Source organism: Lytechinus pictus, chromosome 2, assembly GCF_037042905.1.
Source record: "Lytechinus pictus isolate F3 Inbred chromosome 2, Lp3.0, whole genome shotgun sequence".
NCBI classification, from domain to species: domain Eukaryota; kingdom Metazoa; phylum Echinodermata; class Echinoidea; order Temnopleuroida; family Toxopneustidae; genus Lytechinus; species Lytechinus pictus.
In genome coordinates this window covers 29,355,665-29,380,183 of record NC_087246.1, presented here as the reverse complement: position 1 = coordinate 29,380,183, position 24,519 = coordinate 29,355,665, and the positions used below count along the sequence as shown (strand labels likewise).

The 24,519-nt window shown below is 36.6% G+C and overlaps 1 protein-coding gene across 2 annotated transcripts; it reads left to right on the top strand.

The window, feature by feature from the left end:
* Nucleotides 1-4,360: 4,360 nt before the first annotated feature.
* LOC129254435 (aromatic-L-amino-acid decarboxylase-like) lies at nucleotides 4,361-23,541 on the top strand. 2 transcript variants are annotated; one of them, XM_054892899.2, is made up of 12 exons: nucleotides 4,361-4,689; nucleotides 5,347-6,008; nucleotides 13,215-13,328; nucleotides 14,276-14,398; nucleotides 14,889-15,023; nucleotides 16,215-16,358; nucleotides 17,201-17,267; nucleotides 17,539-17,633; nucleotides 18,629-18,787; nucleotides 19,503-19,601; nucleotides 20,026-20,127; nucleotides 20,855-23,541. In XM_054892899.2, exons 2-12 carry the CDS (start codon nucleotides 5,805-5,807, stop codon nucleotides 21,164-21,166), a joined length of 1,554 nt encoding a protein of 517 aa, XP_054748874.2. In that variant the 5' UTR covers nucleotides 4,361-4,689; nucleotides 5,347-5,804; the 3' UTR covers nucleotides 21,167-23,541. The 2 variants fall into 2 exon arrangements, with proteins under 2 accessions (XP_054748874.2, XP_063971208.1); XM_064115138.1 differs by having other exon boundaries at nucleotides 4,601-4,689; nucleotides 5,741-6,008.
* Nucleotides 23,542-24,519: the final 978 nt, after the last annotated feature.

Here is a 24,519-nt window from a genome sequence, read left to right as displayed (position 1 = left end):
GAGCGAAAGGCTGATATACAAAACGGATTCTCGAATGACCAAACACATTTTACTATTCTCGATTAAAAAAAAACATATATAAATCTATAGAAATATCCAAAAGGGTTCATTGATGAAGGAATATAATTTGGTACTAGAAAATCAGGAGGTAACCTGCTTATTTTTCTGCAGGTTCCGTATAGACGATTTAGGCTTATACGTTGTTTTTTTTAATATACTTTCGTCTTAGGTGTGATTCCAATCCAAGTCATAAGGGGAAGAATTTTAGTCTTCGAAGACTTTTGAAAAATTGAAAATAAAATGATATAGATGAGACAAATTTAATGTGATGGAAGTGGATGAATCAGATCGGACAATGTTCAATAATGATATATATAAATCTATGTTCAAACTTATATTTTGTCTTCTCTCTCGACATCATAGCGCACAGCAGGAACCGAATAATAGGAAAAAAATCCTTTTTTTTTTTTGGGGGGGGGGGGTGGAGGACAAATAGAAAAGCCTGTACTTGATCTATCAAAACCATTCAAGGTGATTTCATGAATTTGTCCGAGGGGACAATTAACCCTCTCCCTTTCTCACTCCCATTCTCCCGGTGGCGTAAGTAATGAGCCAAAAATTTTGAGGGAGGCCAGATATGGCGAGCGAAGTGAGCGAGCAAAAAATTCGACTTATCTTATTACAAAAATCCAATTTGTGATAGATTCTGACATGATATTTAAAAATGATATCATATTTCACCCCTTTCTCTTTTCTTTTCTTTCCCTTTCTCCTTTTTTTTCCTTTGTCTTGATTTTTTTTTTTTTTTGATTTTTTTTTTTTTTTTTTTTTTTTTTTTGGGGGGGGGGGGGGGCTGTAGTCCCCGCCCCTCCATCTATACGCCATTACATTCTCCCATTGGCTGCTATACAACATTTGAAATTCGAAGACGGGGCACTCGTCCCCCACCCCCGTTTGCCACCCATGACCAAGACTACACCGCCCTGAGCCGGGGGTGGACCCAGGGTTTTCAAAAAGGGGGGGCACATTCTATGAAAATTTGACAAGCCCCCCCCCCCCCCACCCCACAAAAAAAGAGGTCCTCGCCTTCAAAAGTGGGAGCACACTTGTGTTAGAACGGCAGATTTACATTACAAATTTTGATTATGCCTCTCAGAAGGGGGAGGCACGGCCGGATGTGCCCCCCCCCCCCTGGATCCGCCAGTGGACCTAACTCTGATTAACTAACTTCGATGTAATCAGACTCAGAAAATAATAATCGGCAAACTGATCCTTATCTTCCTGAGATATTTTTGTAATATACACATTAAGTTAAGAAGCATATGTCTTGACAATTGAATGAAAAACGCGCCAACTCAGACATTTTTACGAGGGATCGCGGAGGGTCCTTAATGATCTTCCATTATTGCTGAACTTTATGGCAGAAAGATATTAAAATGTTATGCATCACAAACAACTGCTGCAAGATTCGAGACCATGAGACTCAATTATAATCATGAGGATTTAACAACTACAGCCAACCGTGATAAATAAAAAAACATGATTAACAATTTAAAAATTGAAGTTAAATGACGACAATCGCTTGTTTAATGAAGAAATAAAAACGATAGATTTTTTTAATTAGGAGATTGAAAGGAATTGGCCTATTCGCATGATTGAAAAGCATTTGTATTTTAAGTTCCTTTCTTTAAAAAAGGCCTGCACTGTTAGATATTTGGTTTACGTCATCATTGTTGGTATACGGCAATTGTTTAATTGTATATTCAACCAATGCATCATTGTGCATATTAAATATTTTTATCCAGTACCGTTCGTGATTTGCTCACCTTCTGCAACACATTGGCATAAAATTCGTGATCATAATATAAAAATAAGCTTTGTATGCGTATGTCTTGCGTTTGTAAAGTCATATTCGTTGACACCTAGGAATGCCTTGACAAACAATGCCAAAAATATGAACAAACTAAAAAATTGTAATGTCAAACGCTATAAAATTAGGGGAAAAGGTCAAAAGAATTAACCTTTTAACCAGATGAGTCATATGATATCATTATCATTATTATTTGTAATCATTTGATGGATAATAAAATCTATCTAAAAAAAAATAGAACGAAGTAGTCAATATCGCATTCTCAAAAAGGTAGAGTAAAAATATACAATGGGGCTAACTGGTCAAAAATAGTACTCATTTTTGTCGGGCAAAGCATGTTTCATCGATAAAATTCGAACAAGACTGGATAAAATGTCCTTACAAAGTATTCTGCGATACATTTTATCCATACATTCAAGCAGGCATACATTTTCCCTTTTCAACAAAATAGTTTGGTAAAACATAATGGAGTGCGTAATTAATTGGTTACGTGGAACTAGTCCCGTCACCCAGGGCCGTAGCCAGAAGCATTTTGTTGGGGGGGGGGTGTACCAGCTAAATTTGCCAACTAAATTTGGCGTGACAGCACCAACGTGAGCACAGGGGGAGTCTGATGGGGGATGTGCCCCCCTACAATAATCACATTTTTAGAATTAAATTAGTGGCATTTGGTGAATTCTTTAAGGTAAATTATACAAAGATATACAAAGATATTTGCACTGTAAAAATAAACATTTTGGAGCAAAATAGAAAGGCTAGTGTGCCGTAGTTGCTAACTTGCAGTATAATGATATACCCTATGCATTAATAATATAAAAATCAAAGATTTGTTAATTTTTAATTGACCTTCTGTGCAAGATGTCTCAACTAAAATTTTAAGAGTGCTACTGCTAACAGTGGCGTACCGTGTGTCGCGGCATTTGGGGGACCAGCAAAAATGTTGTGTCATTAAGTGGGCGCGCGAAGCGCGCTCAATTGCCAGGTATACTGACCTAACAGAGACATTTTAAGGGCTGTGCAATTAAACGGATATGTATCTTAGTGATCAAATAATGCGAGCGCGAAGCGCGAGCTGAAAATGTTTGATATTCAGTCCTAAAAAGGGACATTATAAGCAAAGTTTTTAATCATGATATGTACCTGTCTCACAAAACAAACAATGCGAGCGCGAAGCGCGAGCGGAATTTTTTTGTATACCTTGACCCTAAAAAGGGACATTTTAAGGACTATCTTTTGGAATTCATGAAGTGCGTACGTATCTCATCATAGTCATCTAATGCAAGCGCCAAGCGCTTGCTGATTTTGTTATAATTACACCTAAGCACATGAAGCACCTTTTGTGGTCATTGTAATCATGAACATGATACGTATTTTAATAATGAAATATTGCGGGCGAGAAGCGCAAGCTGACAATTTTTGAAATTCAGACCTGAAGAGGGGCATTATATGGCTTGTTTGTAGGAATTTACTATTTCACTAATCAAGTGATGCGAGCGCGAAACGCGAGCTGAAAATTTGTTATAATTAGATCAGAAAAGGGACATTTTTAAGGACTGTCTAGCGGGAATTCATGCACTGCAAAAAAAAACGCCGGTGTTGATTTAACACCAGCCCGGTACCTATATCGGTCCACACCAGTGCAAACGTAAACACAGACTGGAAATGTTTCATATATTAAGGCCTTAAAAGGGGGCAATCACTTTAAGTATATAGTCATGAAAAAAAGCATATATCACTACATAATAACATAAAACAATAATAACTTGTGTTTTTTTGCCAACTGCAAACTTGTAGACAAGTCTACAAGTTGTACACTTGTCTTCATGAATTTGCCAACTGCAGAGTCACTAGTTTTTTAAGTCTTGTGTTCTGCATGTTCTTTTCAGTTCTGAAACGGGGCAGTACTTGTACATCACTTTGTCTTGCTTCTAATTTTACAAAACTAATTTGTTAAATCGTCAATAATTGTGGTATAATTTGCAAACTCACAAGCTTGTTTATATTGGGGGAGGACCGGGGGCTTACTTCGTGCGTTATTATAGCTCCATCTGTTTTGTCCTTTTATTATGCTGACTAGTCATGCTAGTAGGGCTCTAAGCCTGGCTACATGGACTTGGATTTGCCAACTGGTTGTCTTTACTCCATAAGTCGTAACCTTCTTCGAAGTTGATACCTCTATTTTTTTTCTTTCCTTTTTTTCTTTCTTTCTTCCTTTCTTTCTTTCTTTCTTCCTTTCTTTCTTTCTTTCTTTCTTTCTTTCTCTCTCTCCCCCTCTCTCCTTTCTTTTTTTCTCTTCCTTTCTTTCCCTCTTTCTTTTTCTCCCCTATCCTCAATTTTGCCAACTGGTACATGATTTTGCCGACTGCCATGAATGTTGGGGGGGTGTCACACCCCCCCCCATACCCCCCCCCCCCCCCCCCTCTAGCTACGGCCCTGCCGTCACCGGATCTCCTAAGACATAGATCCGGGAACGCCCTTAATTACAAGCTTATACCATCTCCCTTTCACGTCCCTGCTTATATCTAGTGGATGTCATTGATCAAGTGCATTGTCTGTTCTGGATCGGACCAAACTACTTTTCAATTTAAGAACAATATATGTTTCCATTTACAATCAAAGAAAGATTACATCCATTCTTTTCCAGAGTCCACGTTCTCATTTTTTTCCGATAAAAGAAAAGAAACAGAGTCCAAGTTTGGCAAAGAGCGTGACGAGAGGGAAGAGATAACAGTCTGAAAGAAGTAGCTCTTACAGTTTGCACATGAGTGATGAGCATATTGAATGTGTAGTTTGATCTGGTAAAACATCCAATTAAAATGGTGAGTTTTTCTATTGGTATTTTAGGTTCGGAATTAAGTGGTATTTCTTTTAATGCTATTCACAAATATAGCCTACCTGCATGTCGTTCACTGTGTTCATGCATGGTGTAAGTGACATGTTTTTATTAGAATTATCTTTTAATCTATACTCCGTGAATAGTATGACGTATCCCTTTTTATGGTTTTAGTTTTCAAAATAAAGTCTAGTACCTTAAAATTGAATTTATAATTTTATTCATTATCGTATTTAGGCATTGAAATTAGAAACTCAAATGTTTATTTTTTACGATCCGACTCATCTGTAAACTCATTTTTTAAATAAGATTGAAATAAACTGTTACTCTTGTATTCACTCTAGTTTCAGTCGTTTTAAAGATAGAATACGATTAATACAGACTTTTGCGGTTTCTGGATAAAGTCATGAATATTCGTGTTCCTTAATCATCAGCTGTAATAACATAATGTGTCCCTGCAGGTAAGCCCGAGGTATAAGCCTACCTCTTTTAAGAGTTTATAATTACATAATTCAGATTTGACCACTTTAGGCATTCTGTTTCAATTTGATTCAATTAAGAATTTGTTTTTTCTAATTGACAGTATAGGCCTAAATTTCTATTGCATAACTTGATATTTATTAGAATTTTGTTTGCATTGCAGTCTTTCGATCATGCATGTGACATTGACGAGTGAATGAAGCAGGGCATGTAACCCTAAATGACGACTTTACACAAGCAAGCTTTCGTTTTCTGCTGGCGACGGTCCCAAACTCCGCCCCTATGTGTCAGACTGTGATGATGACATTACTTTCTTAATTTTAGATCACCGATAAACTAGTCGCTCGATCGATAGAGTGAGGTTTCAAAAGTTTTGTAATTGATTTATTATGCGGGCAGACCATACATCAACCTTTCAGAGCATCAGGACACCTTATGATCCACTTAAACATTTCATAGGAGTCATTCGCTTTCCATTGGCTCGAAAATCATCGCCGGCGCGTTCCATGCATGTGATTTCGCAAACACTTTGACTGACTGCATCTCTCTTAAACCAGTGCCTATAGGTGAAAAAGGTATTCAAGACTGAGACAATCAGAGACATCACTCAATATTTGAAAGATGGGAAGCCCTAACAAACTTGGCGAGTATGGAAAAGACATGTTGGAGTTTGTCGAGCAACTCTGGAGCAATTTGGAGCAGCATGCACCGGTTCCCGATGTAAAGCCGGGATTTCTTCTCGAAAGGTTGCCCCAAGAAGCCCCCGAGAAACCCCAACCGTGGAACGACATCATGGCGGATGTCAAAAATATATTTGTTCCTGGGGTAAGAATCGAATAGCTTATTGTATTTCAAACATCTTAAAAGGAATTGGTAAATAACGCTAATCAATAAATATGTTGGTAAATGGATGTGTGTCCAGGTGCGGGTCTGCGGGGGGGGGGGGGGGGCGGGGGCTGAAGATGCGGGCGCACCCCGTAGAATTTCAAGAAAAGAAAAACGGGGGAAAGGAGAACAAAGAGAGAGAAAGAAAGAGAAACGTAGTGGGGCATGAAGAAAAAAATATATTATGTAATATTATATTATGTTATTTGATAGTATATTATGTTATATCATATTATATCATATTATATAGGATATTTTTTCATTACTTTATGAAACATAATTTGCTTAGGGCCTATGTGTTCGTCACTCCTGGTGCTCGCATTGTCTGTTTAATGAGATAAATATTCATGTTCAAGGGGATTAAATGGTACTAAAACACCCCGATTTCAAGTAAATATACACCAAACATATTTCCTCGCACTTCGAGCTTTTATTACTTGATGTAGTGACATATGCTTCTTTTTCATGACTGCTTAAAGTGATTGCCCCCTTTAAGGTCTGAATATAAAACCTTTTTTAGTCCTGCTTAGGTTTGCATTAGCAGATTGGTGAGATGTGTCTGCTCTTCATGAATTCCTAAAAATCAGTCCTCAAAATGTCCCTTTTTTTCTGGTCTGAATATCAAAAAATTTCAGCTCGCGCTTTGCGCTCGCATCAATTGTTTTAGAAACCATTATGTTCATGGTTACAGAAAGTGCTTAGAAATTTCAGTTTTCACTTTCTTGGAATATCAAAAAGTTTCAGCTCGCGCTCCGCGCTCGCATTAATTGTTTATTTAGATACCTTCCTGTTAACAAACAAATACGGGGTGAGAATGCCCAGTTCTCAGTTTGGGATTTCAAAGAATTTCTGCTCGTACTTTCTGCTCACATCAGTTGTTTAGTTAGAAACTATGCATCATGTTCATGGTTACAAAAAGTGCTTAGAATTTTCATATTTTATGTTGGAATATTAAAAATTAAAAAAATTCAGCTCGCATCAAAAGATATGTCTTTTCTTTTAACAAAATGCGTTTTAAATGCTTCTTTTTCAGGTCAGTATATGGAAAAATTGATTGATGACAAACAGTGCTTTAAGAATATTCCGTTGTTCTCCGTTCAATTTAGCATTTTGGGATACTGTATCTTGCTTTAAAAAAAGCAAAAAAAAAAAACTTACGATGTACTCTGACTTCCGTCCTTAGGAATATCCCTTCCCATTAAAAAAAACTTTTCGATTTGCCAAACACAGGAAATAATTGGAAAAGATTGTTTTTTTTTCCAGCCGCACCCCCTCCCCGGTCTTAGTAAAAGCTAGATCAGCTGCACATCATTATGGGTATTCTTCACGCGTTGTACTATAGGCAGCCCTATATAGACGCCACCAAAAATCTGCACTCGTGACTTCGAAATTGCTTCCCCCTACAAATCCTGGATCCGCGCCTGCAGATTGCATATGTACCCTAAAGCAAGAAAAAATGAAATCAAGGAATGAAAGAAAGGGAATATTACGCCTGGGGAAAAGGAAAAGGAGAGAATTAAATTACTTAATTCATTTGCCCACGTACCCCCCCCCCCCCAAAAAAAAAAAAAACATTTTATGCAATTGAAATATATTTATATTTATTAATTATCTATTGTGTTTCCTTAAAGGTCAAGTCCACCCCAGAAAAATGTTAATTTGAATATTTAGAGAAAAATCAAACAAGCATAACGCTGAAAATTTCATCAAAATCGGATGTAAAATAAGAAAGTTATGGCATTTTAAAGTTTCGCAAAACTGTGATATGCACAACTCAGTGACATGCAAATGAGTCAGTTGATGATGTCCATCACTCACTATTTCTTTTTTTTTCTATTGCTTGAATTATACAATATTTTAATTTTTACAGATTTGACAATAAGGACCAACTTGACTGATCCATGTAGTATTAAACAATGCTAACTTCACATGTTCAGGGAGGAATTAATCGCTGTTTCACTTGACAACAAGGAGAAAATTAGAATATTTCATATTTCATATAATAAAATACAAAAGAACTAGTGAGTGGATGACGTCATCAGTTTCCTAATTTGCATACCGATCAGGATGTGCATATCACTGTTTTGTAAAATTAAGCGAAACTTCAAAATGTCATAACTTTCTTATTTTACATCGTATTTTGATGAAATTTTCAGCGTTATGCTTGTTGGATTCTTCTCTTTTTATTTAAATCAACTTTTTGTTGGGGTGGACTTGTCCTTTAATAAAGGGAGGAGAAGAAAAGGAAGGCGAAAGAGACTACGGAATTTGTTACATAGGAAGCACCAAATCAAGCCATTTATCATCGTTTTCAAAACTATGATAATAAAATCACATTTATAACGCACTGATTGAAGACAACAGCTACATCGCGCCAAAAATTAACACCCCTTAAAACTGCAACTCTGGATCCGCGCCTGGTGTCTGAGCAGAAATATTTGTAAAAATCAATTAAAAGTCTGGTAGATAACCAATGAATGTAGTTGATTTTGACAATTTTCGGTTTGGCCGAAGATACATAATATTCACCAACTTATTGGTGATTTGGCCAATCCTTCTTTAAGAGTTATACCCTTTGCCATGTTCTAACAGATCTCTAATTTCTATTACTTATACATGACTTGTGTGAACGCAAAACAAAAAGCGTGCAAAACACTCAATTCCTTTTGGATGATTGTATAACGAAGAGTTCAAAGAGTTTCCCTTTATAATACACTCGGGGTTTTTACCCATAGGCGGCGGAAGCGGGGGGACGGGGGGACCTGCCCCCTCCCCTAAATTTGAGGTGGGGGACGCCCCCCTAAATTTTTGATAACCATTTATTTTTTAATTATTATTATTATTTTTTTTGCTTGTCAAACTTGTTTCCTACGTCCCCACCTAAATTCTTGTTGCTAACCTTTTTTTTTGCTTGTCAATTTTTTTACCTGTGTCCATCCCAAAATTTCAGGTGGACCCCCCCCCCTCTAAATTGTTTGGCTTCCGCCGCCAATGTCTTAACCTACTGTTTCTCCTTTGAATCAGAGATTCAAATATGAATAGATGATAGTTATATTTGCATAGATCATGCATGTAATGAACGATATCGATCATTATTTGACACGTCGTGTTTACATGATAGTTTGGTTTGTAATACATGTTCCAATTTTAAGACGGCTTTGGAAATGTTAGCGCATGGAATGTTTTAGCATTTTCCTAAGCGGCACTTTGCACTAAATTATATACATGTATACAGTAGGCATGTTCTTCAGAAGGCACTGAGTTGTTTATCTCATAAAGGAGTATTGTACTCTCTAAAAAATATTGGATAAAATGCTCCATGAGGGTAATTACATGTATGAGTCCAACCAACATTTGAGCATTTTTTTTTTCCAGTGTGATGAAAATTTTGCTCATTTTAAAGTAAATTGCTGCTTATTTGTTTTTTAACCTTACTGGACAATATGCTTCCCGCATTGGGTAAAACACTGCCCCAAATTGGTTTGACGCGTAATTACCCTCGTGGTGGTAAACATTTTACCCAATATTAGTTTACAGTGTAATGGAATGTGCATTGCATTACCAGCGGCGTAACAGGGGTCGGTGGCCAGGGGGGCAAGGGTAAAAAATTTCCCGGTCATATCATGGAACAGGCAATGGCGTCATAAGGCAAGAATTTTGAGGGGGCGATATGGCGTATCGGGCAAATATAAGCGAACGAGCGAAGCGAGCGAGCAATTTTTTTTTACATTTTTATTGCAAAAATCCAATTTTGTGATAGATTTTGACATAATGTTAAAAAGATGATATCACATTTCACCCTCCTCTCTTTTCTTTTTTCTCTCTTTTTTGTACGCCACGGTGAACAGGATTTTTGTAATGATTGTGAGCATCAGGGCGAAGCTCTATATGCTCGAGGGGGCCGAGAATGGCGCTTCTGGCAAGAAGTAGCTTAATATAGGTCCCGAGCGAGCGAGATAAAAAAATCTCATTTTCATGAGAATCTAACATGAAGATAGATTTTAACGTGATATTCAGAAAAATATAATACACTTTCCTTTCTTTCTTCATTTGTTTTGGTTTAGTTGTAGAACTTTTGGGGGCCATGGTCCAAACTCATCCATATAACAGTGCTTTATGGGTGGGGTCCAGGGCAGAGCCCCGGAACCTCTTGATATCAAAGCCATTTTAAACCTTACAGATGGCCACTTATTTTAATCAAATTGCGTGTATATTTATATCGTAATCATCCAAATATTGTGAGGGGCACACCATAGCAAATGTGGGAAAATTTGTAAAAACTCGCCAGCGAGCGAAGCGAGCCAGAAAAAAAATGGCCTGTTTAAATGAAATTTTAATTATGTGATAGATTTTTACATCATTATAGCAAATATCATGTCATATGTTTTTTTTTCATTCATCTCATTTCGCTGCCTCCTTTATTTTCTTTTATTTCCCCTTGGCTGTGGAACCACCCCCCGGTACGCCAGTGCTTCAACGTAAAGCTTAATGCAGGAAGGGTCCATATAGGGGTCTTGACTCTTGGACAGAGCCTTTGGAGATTTAGCAAGTTTATGATAGACTTTCATACGACATTATGCTATATACCATCCATTTTTCTTCCCGCTCGTTATCTCAATCCTCGGCAGCCCGGTAGTGTATACGTTATTTTGTCCCTATTCTTTATTTTCCAATTTAGATTTTGGCTAATTCCATTCTGCCTTTATTTCCCGCTTTTGTTTGCCTTTTTGTCATCTTTAATTTATTTCCCTGTCTTACTAATCATGCTAATGTATTTGTATATCGGGGCGAATTGTTCTTTTTTCCTTCCTTTTCCCGTTATCTTTCCGTTTTCCCTTTTTTATGTTTTTTCTTAGTTTTCTTTTCCCTTTTCCTTTCCCTTTCCCCTTTTTTCTTTCCTTTCCCTTTCCCTTCCCTCCCCCTTTTTTTTTTCTTTTTCCCGTTTTTTTTTAATTTTCCCGGTGAGCTCCGCCAGGGGGGGCAGCTTGCCCCCCCTGCCCCCCCGCCTGTTACGCCACTGTGCATTACTTGTAGTAGGTAAATAACAATAATTTAGAAGTGGTTCCTATTTTACATTTTCTGTACAGTTTAATGATTTGAGGGAAGTGTATTGGACGTGTCAATAAAGCGAATACGTTTGAAATAGTATTAATAAAAAGTTTACAATTTGAAAACGTCCTAGGAATCGAAAAATATACCATACTGGGATAATTTTTTCACATGTATTCTTGAGTTTGGGTCTCATCTATCAAAATAATGAAAGTAAAAATTTTGACAGAATGTCACACTTGAGTGAGAGCACTGTCCATTTTTGTAAAGCTCGCAGAAATGCTCCCTTTTACGCTTTGTCAAGGAAAAAAGGCGAAAACAAAATGACCGTGCGGTACATTTCTTTTGCATTTTTAACCTATTGGAATGAAACAGATACATTTAAACATTTTGTAACAACTTTGCCACCCAAAATTATCATTTTATCCCTAGGTATGCACAACCTTTACCGTTTTTGTGCCAGCTGGATTTGATGACATAACAGAATGTAAATAACAGTTTATTTTAGACATCTCCAGCAGTTTTTCACTAAGTTTTGAAGTGGGTTTACATTTCATATTTTATTTAATACTTAATTGTTTCTCCACACTTCTCCCAAGCTGGACAATAATAAACAGAAAGAAAATCAAGCCTAAGCCATTTCATGTGAATGACAGCTCCGTGTAAAGCAGATATCATTACGAGGGCATCGGTGTGTGTGGGGGGGGGGGGCGCAATGGCGCTCTATGAAGTGTATTGGGCAAGGAAACAAATTTAAAAGGTGATTGATATCTTCAAAGCAATCTTCCTGGCTAAAGTCCATGTGTTCTTAATCATTAACGTCTACTTTTATTCATATAACTATTTCCAAGTTCTGCGCAAATCATTTTTCACGAACTTTTCAAAAGTAAGTGGTGCTCACTCAAGCGGAAAGATTTTTCGACAGTTGTATCGTCATTTGCTTAAAAAGATCTGTACCAATGTTTAAATGTGGAAAAAGTTTCAGGATATTACAAATATATAATTTCACAGGATTATTTCTTAGCGTAAATTTTTTTTATACACACTGTAGATAGGGTAACAAGATCAGGGTCAAACGCGTGGGATGTGTGACTAATAGGCAGCTATATAGTTCTAATGTTTCTCATATTTCTGCGATATGGAAATTGGAGAAAATTTTAACGGGATTTACGAAACTTTACGGAAGCGATGGGGGGGGGGGGCAAACAGGATGCAGTAAAAACATAATAGCCTAAACCAAGCAAAATCCATTAAAACAAGACCGTGCCGCTCAGCAAAAAAACAAACAAACCGGGTATCCCCTATAAGCAACAGGTGCTTATATTATGATCATAATAATATATACCTATTATGTTCAAACAGAATTTGCTATGAAAAAAATAAAATATGTTTTGCTTTGTATCACCGAAGAGCTTTATAATTGTATGCGGGTATGCCAGGATCCGATGACCGGGGTAATGATAATCTGTAAATGGCCTATAGACGTTTTTGATATATTAAGCGCTATAAAAGCGGATCCTTGTAATTACAACACCAAAAGAACAAACATGTTTTCAGGGCACTGGGAACGATTTTTTTTATTGGGGGCGGTGATATAAATTTGAAAAGGAAAAAAAAAGGGTTTCACTGCAAAATGGAGCTCAATTTGGTCCAGAGAAATTTGAAAAGCAAAAAAAAAAAAAAAACTGAAGGTTTCACTACAAATTTAGAGGTCAAATTGGTCCAAAAAAATTGAAAAGCAAAAAACCGATGAATTACACAAAAAAAGGTTTTACTACCATATCAAGGCCATTTTGGTTACATTTTTCCATTTTTACACATTTTCCAGAATACCTGGGGGTGCTGCCTATGAAGCAACCCGCTTCCCAGGGCCATGCATGTATTTTTTCCGAAAATGGAAACTGGTACTGGTATAATACATGTATAATATTGATCGAAACCCAAATGGAGGAGGTGCATTCGTGCAACTGTGCTAAGGGTGCGACTGCAGGTTTACCCCCCCCCCCCACTTCCTCATCTGCTAAGACTAATACATTTAACATTTGACATGTCAAAACTTGTATATTTATTCTTAACTTTTTCTGCGTTTTACCGTAGATGACACAATTCCACAACCCGAACTTTCACGCCTATTTCGAGGCAGGGACTTCGGCGGCTTCAGTGGTTGGCGACATGCTTGCGAATAGTCTGGCTACTCCTACGTTTAGCTGGGTAAGATATCTATCCTGACACGGAGGGTTCTCTTATTAATAATCTCTTCTTTTTTTCCATTTCCCTATTTTTTATCGTCTTTTTCGCCTTATACCTTCGTTTTATTATTCTTTCAATTTTTCGCTATTTGAAAAAAAACATAGGTGGCTGCTGCCCCCTATTCACTGTAACCATGGTAACGGCACTCGTGCTTAAGTTGGTGCTCTCTGTGGGAGATGCATATAGCATGGCGAAAATTCGTAACAATTTTGTTGATTTCTACCTCTCCTTTTTAATTCTTTTAGCCAACACGCATATCAAAAGCAATTTCATCAGAGTGGATTTTCCAATATACAGTGTATGCAATACCCTTCAACTCTAGAATTGTGTAATCGCGATTATTTGAAAATGAAATTAGTCAATACAGGAAAGTAGCAGGTTTTATTCATGCATCATGATGATAAAGACGGTGAATGAATAGAAACCGTCTTGTTCAGCGTTGTAAATTAGTTTAAAAGAACCGATATCAGGGACATCTTACGGAAGAAGACAAGAGAGAACGTTTCATATTTCTAAGTTTTCTTGTCTCCATCTTCCAGAAATAGTATCTGATGGTTCATTAAAAAACACTAAAAATATCGTCCATAATACTAAATTGCGTCCATGATATAAACATGTAGTAATATAGAAAGTCATTACAAAAGAACTAAAATATTATGAATCGAATATTGTCAATAACATAAAAAGTTGGCGTGTTTATAAAGTAAAAAAAAAAATATATATATATATATATGATTATTGGGAGTAGAATGTTTGTATAAAGACGAGAAAAGGATAGCAAATGCATTGTGATGGATTGAAGAAAGAAAGAGAAGAACAGAGAGAGAAAGTAGGAGAGAGAGAGGGGTGCAAAAAGTAAGGAGGGGGAGAGAAATTAAGACAAATGTTATTATCTTGTATTCACTTAGCAATCAGGACCTGCCTCCACAGAGCTCGAGATGAGAATGATGGACTGGTTTGGAAAGATGCTCAATCTACCGGATGAATTCATATTCAGCTCGGAGAGGAACACCGGTGGTGGTGTTATTCAGGTGGGTGTAGATGGGGAAAGGGCTTACACGACCATCATAACTGTTCTTTGTTTTATTCCCCCCTTGTTTTGTCCTACTTATTCGCTGGTCATCTACTTCAGCAGCGTTAAATACCTACCTTTTAGACAGTATTTTTTTCTGTTGTTGCTTGAACAGTAATTACTTATTTAGGATCAGCTTTGAAAATATGGCTCGTCGGCCAGGAATGTAACTTTCTTCTAATAATTCATCCACTGCTTATCCTCAGAAGGGCGTGTTTCTAGAAGTTTATTTTTTCATTCAAGGCGTATGTGATCGCATTTTTTGTAGGGGCTGAAACGTTTTAAAATTGACCACTAAAATCCAAGCTTATTCTTCAGGAACTGAACTGAGAAAAGACCCAATCATAAATTTGTAGGCACTAGCATTTACGTATAAATATGACCAACTTTGAAATATTGATGTTCATATACGTATTAAAAATACCATGCATTTATTCTAACCATCGCAGGAGAGTAACACGGGCTCGTTAACACTGATGTTTACAGCAGCCAAGATGAGACTGCTCCGCCAGGTCCGTGGGAAGGATCTTGACATTAACCCATATGACGTCACGTCGAAACTCGTCGTCTTTACCAGTGATCAGGTATCGGATAAGCGTTCTTATACCAGAATTTCGATGGAATTTTTCTGTAATATCATTACCCTTATAAACTTGAATGGAGTAAAATTACGAAAAAGGAAACATCTTAAAGAACATGAAGAAATGTAAAACGTAAAATTACCTTATTAATGGTTTAACGTTTAATTCTATAGTCACTTTAATCGAGATTTTATTTTTCAATGTTGTTTAACTGTTTAACCCTGTCATAATATACACGTTGCAGTAATTAAAGCAATGTGGCGGATCCTTCAGTGAAAGGGGGTGGGTAATATGTGTTATTCAGTCTCTGTGTCATTTTCTATTTAGATTAAAGAAAAAATGTGTAGCTTGGCCCATAACAGATTAAACGTTTAATTGACGCTTCGACAAGCAATTCTTACAAATTTGAAAAGAAATAGCACCCAAGAATAACATCGTCACCAGAAAATAAATCTCTTCTGTTACATTTACAGGTATATAATGGTGGTGTTATTTCAAGTGATGTTAACGAGCTGGTACTTAAGCACCTTTCGATTCATTTGAGGTGTTATAATACTTACTTCCGGTTCATTGTACCCTACTTCTGATATAAAACGAAAAATGAGGCATGCATATCGTACATAGTTTTCTTCATAAAGGTACCGGTGTATGAGTTACCGATGAGTTATAGAATATCACTTGGTTGAGTAATGCTGGCAGTAAATAATAAAAATTTTGTTTTGATAGCTATTTGATATTTGTTTGATATCTCATTTACAAACAGTAGGCCTACTAAAGGAGGCATTGCTCTTTAAAAACGTATGATGTTTGGCATGTCTGATAAACAAAATGAATAATAAGTCGAGTAAGTTGATTTAAAGAAAAACAGGGAAAAGATAGAAAGTTGATTACTTTGAATGAAATGATATCAGGAAATAATTTCATGGCGGAAAATGTGATTTGATAGGGTTGGGGATAGGGTTTTGATATGACAAATAATATTGTGTACGGCCTCTGCATTAAAAAAAGGAAGAGATAAGAAAGAGAGAGGTATTCATGTCCATGTAACTTTTAATTACCCCTATTATTTACTCCCCCCCCCCCCTCCCCACTATCAAAATGCTTTGGTGCTAGCCCTGGAATTACTTTGATCGAGTGTACATAATTATTTCAAAACCTGAATTAATAATGTCCATTGTCTATTTTCATTCCTAGGCTCATGTGTCAGTCCAGCGCGTTGGTATTGTGACGGGGATCCGGGTTCGTACTTTGCAGACAGATGAAATGGGATCCCTGCGAGGAGAAACATTAAAAGAGGCCATAAAACAAGCGGAAAATGAGGGCCTCTTTCCTTTGCTGGTACTTTACTATTAATTTCCAAGTATTAAAGTGGAAATTCACCCTGACAAAAAGTTTATCGTAAAACTAGTTTAAAATATATTTAAAGATATTGGTGAAGGTTTAAGGAAAATCAATCAAAGATAAAAAAAGTTGATGGGAAGTTTTGATTTGTGACGTAACATACGAGAGGTATCGTGAATTGAAAACAAATCAATGAAATATCTTTTTCTCAAAATGTTGGAATAGAAATGGTTTTCATTGTACCTCTAAATATATCAACAGACAAATCATATCACATCCGATCCTGAAAGAAAAATATCATGAACCATTAAGAATTTGAAATTCATGCTTGTTACATTACATAACATATTATGGTGCAGCACTGCAGCTGCTCGTATATGACGTAACAAAACAGAACTTCTGAATTTTCCCCAAACCTTCACCAGTATTTTTATCATTGTTTCTGGGTTTTTTTTACAACAAACTATTCTTCAGGGTAAACTTCACCATTAAGAAAAGAGCGAAGACTGGTCTGATTTTGATTTCATTGAAGGGGTGGGGATTTTACAGAACAAGAAAGGAAACAAATCCTTACTTGTTGTCACTGTAACGTTCACATCATGTAGACAGTGCAGCGTCCCGTTACGAAAAGTGACATTTTCCAGCAGTAACTTTCTCACTTACAAATTTTATTTTAAAAATGCATAGATGTTCTCTCAAAGTCACTCCCCATATGGATTCACAAGATCAGTTTTTAATTGCAAGTCCAATGCTGTTCTATTTTGATAAACCAAACATCTGTTATATCTTTGTATCTTTATCTAATTACCATAATTATTGTCTTTCTCATGCTGAGACAGGTCTGTGCAACAAGCGGTACTACATCGACGTGTGCATTCGACAACTTGCAAGAAATCGGAGAAATATGTAAGGTTTATATTTGTTTTACATAAGTGTTAGCTTCTCAATACTTTTTGTATGTTTTGGTAAACACTTACCAGCAATTATATTTTCAATCCATGTCTAAATGCGATTGAATAACACATGCAGCTCTAACCATGTAAAGAAATTAACGCCTTGCACCAAGTTAAATAGGTCACATAATTGAGTAAAAAAATATCGCTATTAGTCGACAATATTTTTCAGGCACAATTTATTTCATATTTATTATTTTCCGAATTTGTGTGACATTTTTCAGGTCAAAGCAAAGAAGTTTGGCTTCATGTTGACGCAGCGTATGCAGGTAGCTTTTGCGTTTGCCCAGAATTTAGGCCTCTTATCAATGGCGTACAGGTAGGTTGAGAGTCTTATAAACTATCATCAAAGTTGGCGTGCTGGTGGGGCCTATAACATTAAAAAGTGTGTGGGGTTCAAAAATTGTATTGTACTTTCCAACATTATAGTTTACATCGACTATCCTTTTATATGACTGACTTAATTTATTTTTACACGCCATTTTCTCAAATAAAATTCAATAATTCATTGAAAGATTGTATTTTCCCAAAAAATATTGCAACCTAGGCCTATTAAATTTTATTGTCTCGTAAGTCATATCACTACACTGTTCTTGTTCAGATTGAATTACAACTTTAGGGAGGGTGTACAAGGGGGTACGTATCTGTACAATCTACGCTTTACCTCGTGAGTCGAAGTCATTAGCAGATCCAGGGGGGGGGCACATCCGACCCATGCTGCCGCCCCCTTTTTTGCTTGTAAAATTTTACGTAGGACAAAATGACCTTCATTCTTTAGTGAAAACCTTTCTTTTTCTTTTGCTTGTCAATCTTTTTCTTTTGCTTGTCAAATTTACCTGGGAAAATGTGCCCCCCCCCCCTTTGGAAAATCTTGGATCCGCCCTTGATAGACGATTTTAGAACATAAAAGACATGATGAGCGAAAACATTTTGTGACCAACGAAATATTACAAAACCATACATGACTAATTATTTAGAATAAAACACTACCCCTATCGACGGTTCTGACAACAGACGTTCATTCATTCCAATCAGAGTGAAAAAGAGACTGCTTTAACTTTGGCAGAACCCACACTTGCATAACCAAAATTAATTATCCCCAAAGACATATCTTCAAAATATCAAATAAAATTGGATAAGATGATTTAAATCACATTCAAAGTTCTACATTCAATCGAATTTCAAATCTTTCCCTTTATCCTCTGTCTGTCCGTGTCTCTATCACCATCTCTTTTTATCTCTCCTCCCCCTCTATTACTTTCTCTCACCCTCTCTCTATCTATCCCTCCTTCTCTCTTATCCTCTCTGATCCAGTACGTCGATTCTATATGCATCGGACCGCAGAAGGCCATGAGGGTCCACCTACCCTACTGTGGGCTATGGGTTCGAGACCGCTATGCGATGGAACGTACGTTTGATGATGATCCTATCTACCTCAAACACAACTACCAGAACAAGGCCGTCGATTATAAGGTATACGATTTCTCTCTTCGTCTTCATGGTGTATGTAAGGGGGTGTGTCCAGTAGTCGGCGGCACCATGATTTTTAAACAGGGGGTGGGGTGTTGGGGTTAATAAGGGCGGACAAGGAAATGCTTTTCGAGATTTTGTTTCTAGTTTTGAAGAGTCAAAGAGATTCAGAGCATGCTTGACTGTGGTGTCTGAAGACTCTGACAGCATACACCTACAATTTACTGTACATTATTTTTTTCGGTAATTTTCTTGGAGATGACCCCCCCCCCCCCTCCCTCTTTGGTGTCGCCAAATGGCATTGTGCACGGGGTTAGGAAAATTACATTTTCTCTCTTTTTGGTCTTGATCTGTCGGAGATTAATGGGTGTTTGGCGCGATATTATATTAATAGAGAATTTTCGCAACTACTTTCTGGACGTTGAGAATAAATTGTCAAAAGCATTCATGGCAAAGAAGTCTTTGTCGAAAATCTTTAAATCAAAGCAATGACTCTGTACAAACAACATTATTTGCAAGTTTTCGTTAGCTCCGAAACATAGGACGATCTCCTGTCTTGGTTGGCCAATTTTTCGATAAAGATCTTTAAGGAGTTCATTGTGCTTTGACGGGCATTTTTAATAGATTTACTATGTTGTATAGAATCCGTCCCCGCAGCAATTGTGAAAACTCGCTAATGTATATACTTACATTCAGTCTTTTTTATTGTGTTTTGTAGAACTGGTCCCTATACCTTACCCGTCCATGCAGGCCTCTTAAGATGTGGTTTGTCTTAAGACTACTGGGGATTGAGGAACTTCAGAAGCACTTGAGAAAGGTATGTGTGACAACTACAGGATGTTATGATCACCAGATTGCAAAATTAAAATAAAGATAAATAAGACTTGTATTGTGTAAAATCGCTTTCAGCCCAGCGCACACTATGCGATCAGCTGCGACGCGATTTTTTTTTTAATAAAGCGCATTTTGCATTAAATGTGAAGTTTCCGAGAAGTAAATTTATTTTGTTTGACAAACAAAAATAAAAGGCATTCCATGATGATGCAACATGGTAATTTTACGAGGTGCGCCGACACTTTCGCCACCTCCTGGATACGCGCATGGCTGAACCTGAATATTTCTTCTGAATTTATCTTGTTTTTGCACCCGATGCCACGTAATTTCAATATATTTTCCACCAATTTTACTTCATTTCATTTGTAACCCCGCGTTTATTGACTCTGACTACTTATATTTTTCAGCAAGTCCGTCTTGCGCACGAGTTTGAGGCTCTTGTCAGAAGCGATGATCGTTTCGAAATCGTAGCAGATGTTGTCCTCGGATTGGTGTGTTTCCGGTTGAAGGTATGGCTATATTTCATTTTACATTATCGACCTATTGTCAATACTAAAAAGGACATTTTATTAAGATAATTAAACATGTTCAAATAAGTAGAGTTTTGGTTGATTGATTGATTGATTTTATTTTTGTGGTAAGTCCATGGTCAAATAACACAACTAATACAGATTTGGCCGTCTAATACCTTGACAGGATACTAGTAAACAATGAAAGTCGAGAAAACTGTTTGCTATTGGATCCTTATTTGGATAGTGGCATTCGTGATAACCCCTTCACTATCCTAGGAGCGTAGACATCATCATTATCTAATTATTATCATCACATATATCATCATTATCATCATCATTATTATCATTAAAAGTATCATCATCACAAACATCATCATCATCATCATTAAAATTATCATCACAAATATCATCGTCATCATATTCATCATCATCATCGTAGTCCTCCTCATTATAATCATTCTCGTTACTACCATCACCAGAATTATTACCGCCTCTACAATCATCATCATCATCTAAATCACCCTACCATCATTACTATGAAGAAAAAAAACATATTATCGTCATTTCAGCATAATTATCCATAATTATCACAAACTTAAGGTCAATAATTATTATTACCGTCATTTCCATCACCCCATCATTATCACTATCAGTCTATCAACAACATTATCACCAATCTAATTCAGAGTCATTGAAAACATGTCTTCATTTATTTTGCAATTAGGGACCAGACGAACTAAGCAAACGCCTTTTAGAGATGGTCAACGACCAGGGAAAGATCTTCATCAATTTCACCGAATACAAGGGCCGATACGTCATCCGGTTTCCGATCTGCAGCGCAGCGGCCGAATCAAAGCACATGACTTTTGCTTGGAGTATCATCGCCGACGCCGCCAACGAGGTACAGAGCGAGCACGATCACGAGGGATTGATGCTGATCAATGAACAAACTAGTGAACTGATAATATCCAAAGATGGGTTACGGGAATACAAGGAAAACGGAGGCATCAATGGACATTTTCTGCAAATACGTTAACGAGATTACATTCCTGACAATTTCTGAGGACAATCATGAATTTGACCAATGATTTCCATTTATAGTTGATTTCTTCGAAGTTTCGTGAAATATCAAAAATCTATTCTGATAGAATCTGATTATATTCCTCTTTACTTGATTTATTCAAATTTCCGTGGAGTATCAAATAGTTATTGTTCTGACAGAATTTGACTTTATTCATATTTAGTATAGGTTGAAAATGTTTCTGAAATACATGTCGTTCGCGTTATAAGTGCGTCATGACAACTCGTTGCTAATATATACTCCCCAGCGAGTGTGATTATGCAAACGTCGTATGCAGGGTTGCCAGAATCCAGTGATCAGAAAATTCTGTAAAACGCTTTGATAACTTCTTTCCGATGTGATACGCGCTCTATGGAAAACGGAATATTATAAAGGACCAAGAGTTTACCGATTCTCTGATATTCCCTTCTTTGAGTGAACGATTTATTCGAACTTTGCATTGAACTATTTTGTTCCGTTGGATTAGTGTGGCATATTTATAGTTTTATACTAAAGTATCTTACAATAAGGCAATAAGGCAGTCTATTCATTTCTGCTCTAGTTGCTGGCATTCGAGAGAGTTCTGCATATTTTCTAGATTTAAAATTTAAAAACAGCACTTTTTGTCCTGAGTTGCATATGGCTCCTAAGGAAACATTGACGTTTAAAACGTTATAATTATAATAATAATTAATAATGAGATTAAGATATGGAACAATCTACCCTCCAAAGTTCTGAAATGGTAATTAAGCCTACTCACTGGTTTTTGTCTCACCTGCATAGCAGAGTGAGACTATAGGCGCCGCTTTTCCGACGGCGGCGGCGGCGGCGACGGCGGCGGCGGCGTCAACACCAAATCTTAACCTGAGGTTAAGTTTTTGAAATGACAGCATAACTTAGAAAGTATATGGTCCTAGTTCATGAAACTTGGCCATAATGTTAATCAAGTATTACTGAACATCCTGCCTGAGTTTCACGTCACATGACCATGGTCAATGGTCATTTAGGGTCAATGAACTTAGACCATGTTGGGGGAATCAACATCAAAATCTTAACCTAAGGTTAAGTTTTTGAAATGTCATCATAACTTAGAAAATATATGGACCTAGTTCATAAAACTTATACATAAGGTTAATCAAGTATCACTAAACATCCTGCATGAGTTTCACGTCACATGACCAAGGTCAAAGGTCATTTCGGGTCAATGAACTTTGGCCGAATTGGGTGTATCTGTTGAATTACCATCATAACTTTAAAAGTTTATGGATCTGATTCATGAAACTTGGACATAATAGTACTAGTAATCAAGTATTACTAAACATCCTGTGCAAGTTTCAGGTCACATGATTAAGGTCAAAGGTCATTTAGGGTCAATGAACTTTGGTCAAATTGGGGTATTTGTTGAATTACCGCCATAACTTTGAAAGTGTGTTGGTCTAGTTCATGAAACTTGGACATAAGAGTAATCAAGTATCACTGAACATTCTGTGCGCATTTTAGGTCACATGACCAAGGTCAAAGGTCAATGAACTTTGGCCATAATGGGGGTATCTGTTTAATTACCATTATAACTTGGAAAGTTGTTGGATCTTACTCTTGAAACTTGGACATAAGAGTAATCAAGTATCACTGAACATCCTGTGTGAGTTTCAGGTCACATGATCAAGGTCAAAGGTCATGTAAGGTCAATGAACTTTGGCCACGTTGGGGGTATTTTTTTAATTACCATCATATCTCTATTGGTCTAGTTTATAAAACGTTTAAATAAGAGTAACCAAGTATCACTGAACATCTTGTGCGAGTTATAGTAGTTTTCAAAATCAGCACTGCTGCTATATTGAATCGTGTGATGCAGGTGAGACGGCCAGAGGCATTCATCTTGTTATGAATTTTAAGTGCAATTAGGGTTCATATAATTTGATATTCTGTTTCATTTAAATGTTAGTTTTTCCTATTTTATAAATAGCAAAGTGTCTTATTTATAGTAAAAGTAAAGTACTTATGGTTTCCTGTGTGTACGATTTTGATGGTTTTAACTTTACTCATGGAATATTTATAGATTGTATCTAGTTTTATTTACAAGTAATAACTTTGTATTGTTTTTTTTCATGCTAAGTATTTACAGGGTCATTTTCGTGGTGCACTTTGGAACTAATCTGTTTGTATTTCTACTTACTGAAATTAAGTGCACTGCGAGAGTGACCCTTGAATTTAAACTCCTTTGTTAATTAATAATGTATATTGTTTATTGTCTTGTAATTTCTTTTTATCTGTAATTCATGTTCATTTCAGTTTGTACTGCGAGACATGATGTTTTTAATAAAATCCATTTATCTATCTATCTATCTGAACACTAAGTTTGGCTATTTTATTTCAGGGGATTTCAGTTGCAAGAGTTGGTAAATAGGTTTCGGGATATTCGTAAAAGATGGGAGAGAAGGTCCCAAGATCTTTTTTTAATTTAAACCGGTTTCACTGTTCATTGTTGCAATAACCTCTTTTTACGAACTTTCTGCCAACATGTTACGAACCCTGCATGGCGAAATACCTAATTCGATCTCTACGTTCGCAAGCATTTTACCGCTTAGTGAGATAGGGGCGAGATACAGCTCAAACAGGGGGGTGCTTTACTTGGGGCGGAGGCAACCGCCCCTTGGTTTTTCAAGTAGTTAAAACAGATGATATAAAAGAAAAATACGTTGGAAAAATGAAGGGCGAAGAAGAAGAGTTTCTATAGAGGGGTCTGCATCGTGTAACTCTAGATATCACCCCGATTATTCAATTGAGAGGGGAAAATTACGTCATCTTCTGGTCGTCCCCCTATCAAAATAACTGGCGTCGCCCCTGCCATTATTATTGATACAATATTATTTTTTATTTCATTATTGTGATATTGATAATATCATTCATAAAATAGGTTCACGATACACTATACGGATTAATTTTAGCAGGCTAACGAACACTTGAAAGAGCGATTTTATATCCAACGATTTTCGTCAACTCTCATTTCTCATGATTCAGCATCATTTAAGTATTGTTTTATTCCAAATTATTTTTGTCTTGTTTTATCCATTAATTTCACGTAAAGAGAATTAATCAATGCAATATAACGACGTAGCTTCAATATATTATATGTGCATATTTCCTTTTAGATTTTAAATATACGATTGAGACTTGGTCCTAATCGAAACTTTCTTTTTTGAAGTGCTCCTTACACTCTAAATTCCAAGAATTTAAAATAAACCCAGATCGGCTGTGAATAGTGACCAGCTGAATATTAGATTTAGATTTAAACTTTGTTGATTTAAATCTAAATCTAAAAGATTTGA

Excerpts from the sequence above, each read along its gene's own strand:
- LOC129254435 (XM_054892899.2), top strand. The coding sequence starts at position 5,805 with ATGGGAAGCCCTAACAAACTTGGCGAGTATGGAAAAGACATGTTGGAG. Across the intron at positions 15,024-16,214 it reads TCGTCTTTACCAGTGATCAG|GCTCATGTGTCAGTCCAGCG; the intron begins GTATCGGATAAG and ends TTTCATTCCTAG. Across the intron at positions 20,128-20,854 it reads TGGTGTGTTTCCGGTTGAAG|GGACCAGACGAACTAAGCAA; the intron begins GTATGGCTATAT and ends TTTTGCAATTAG.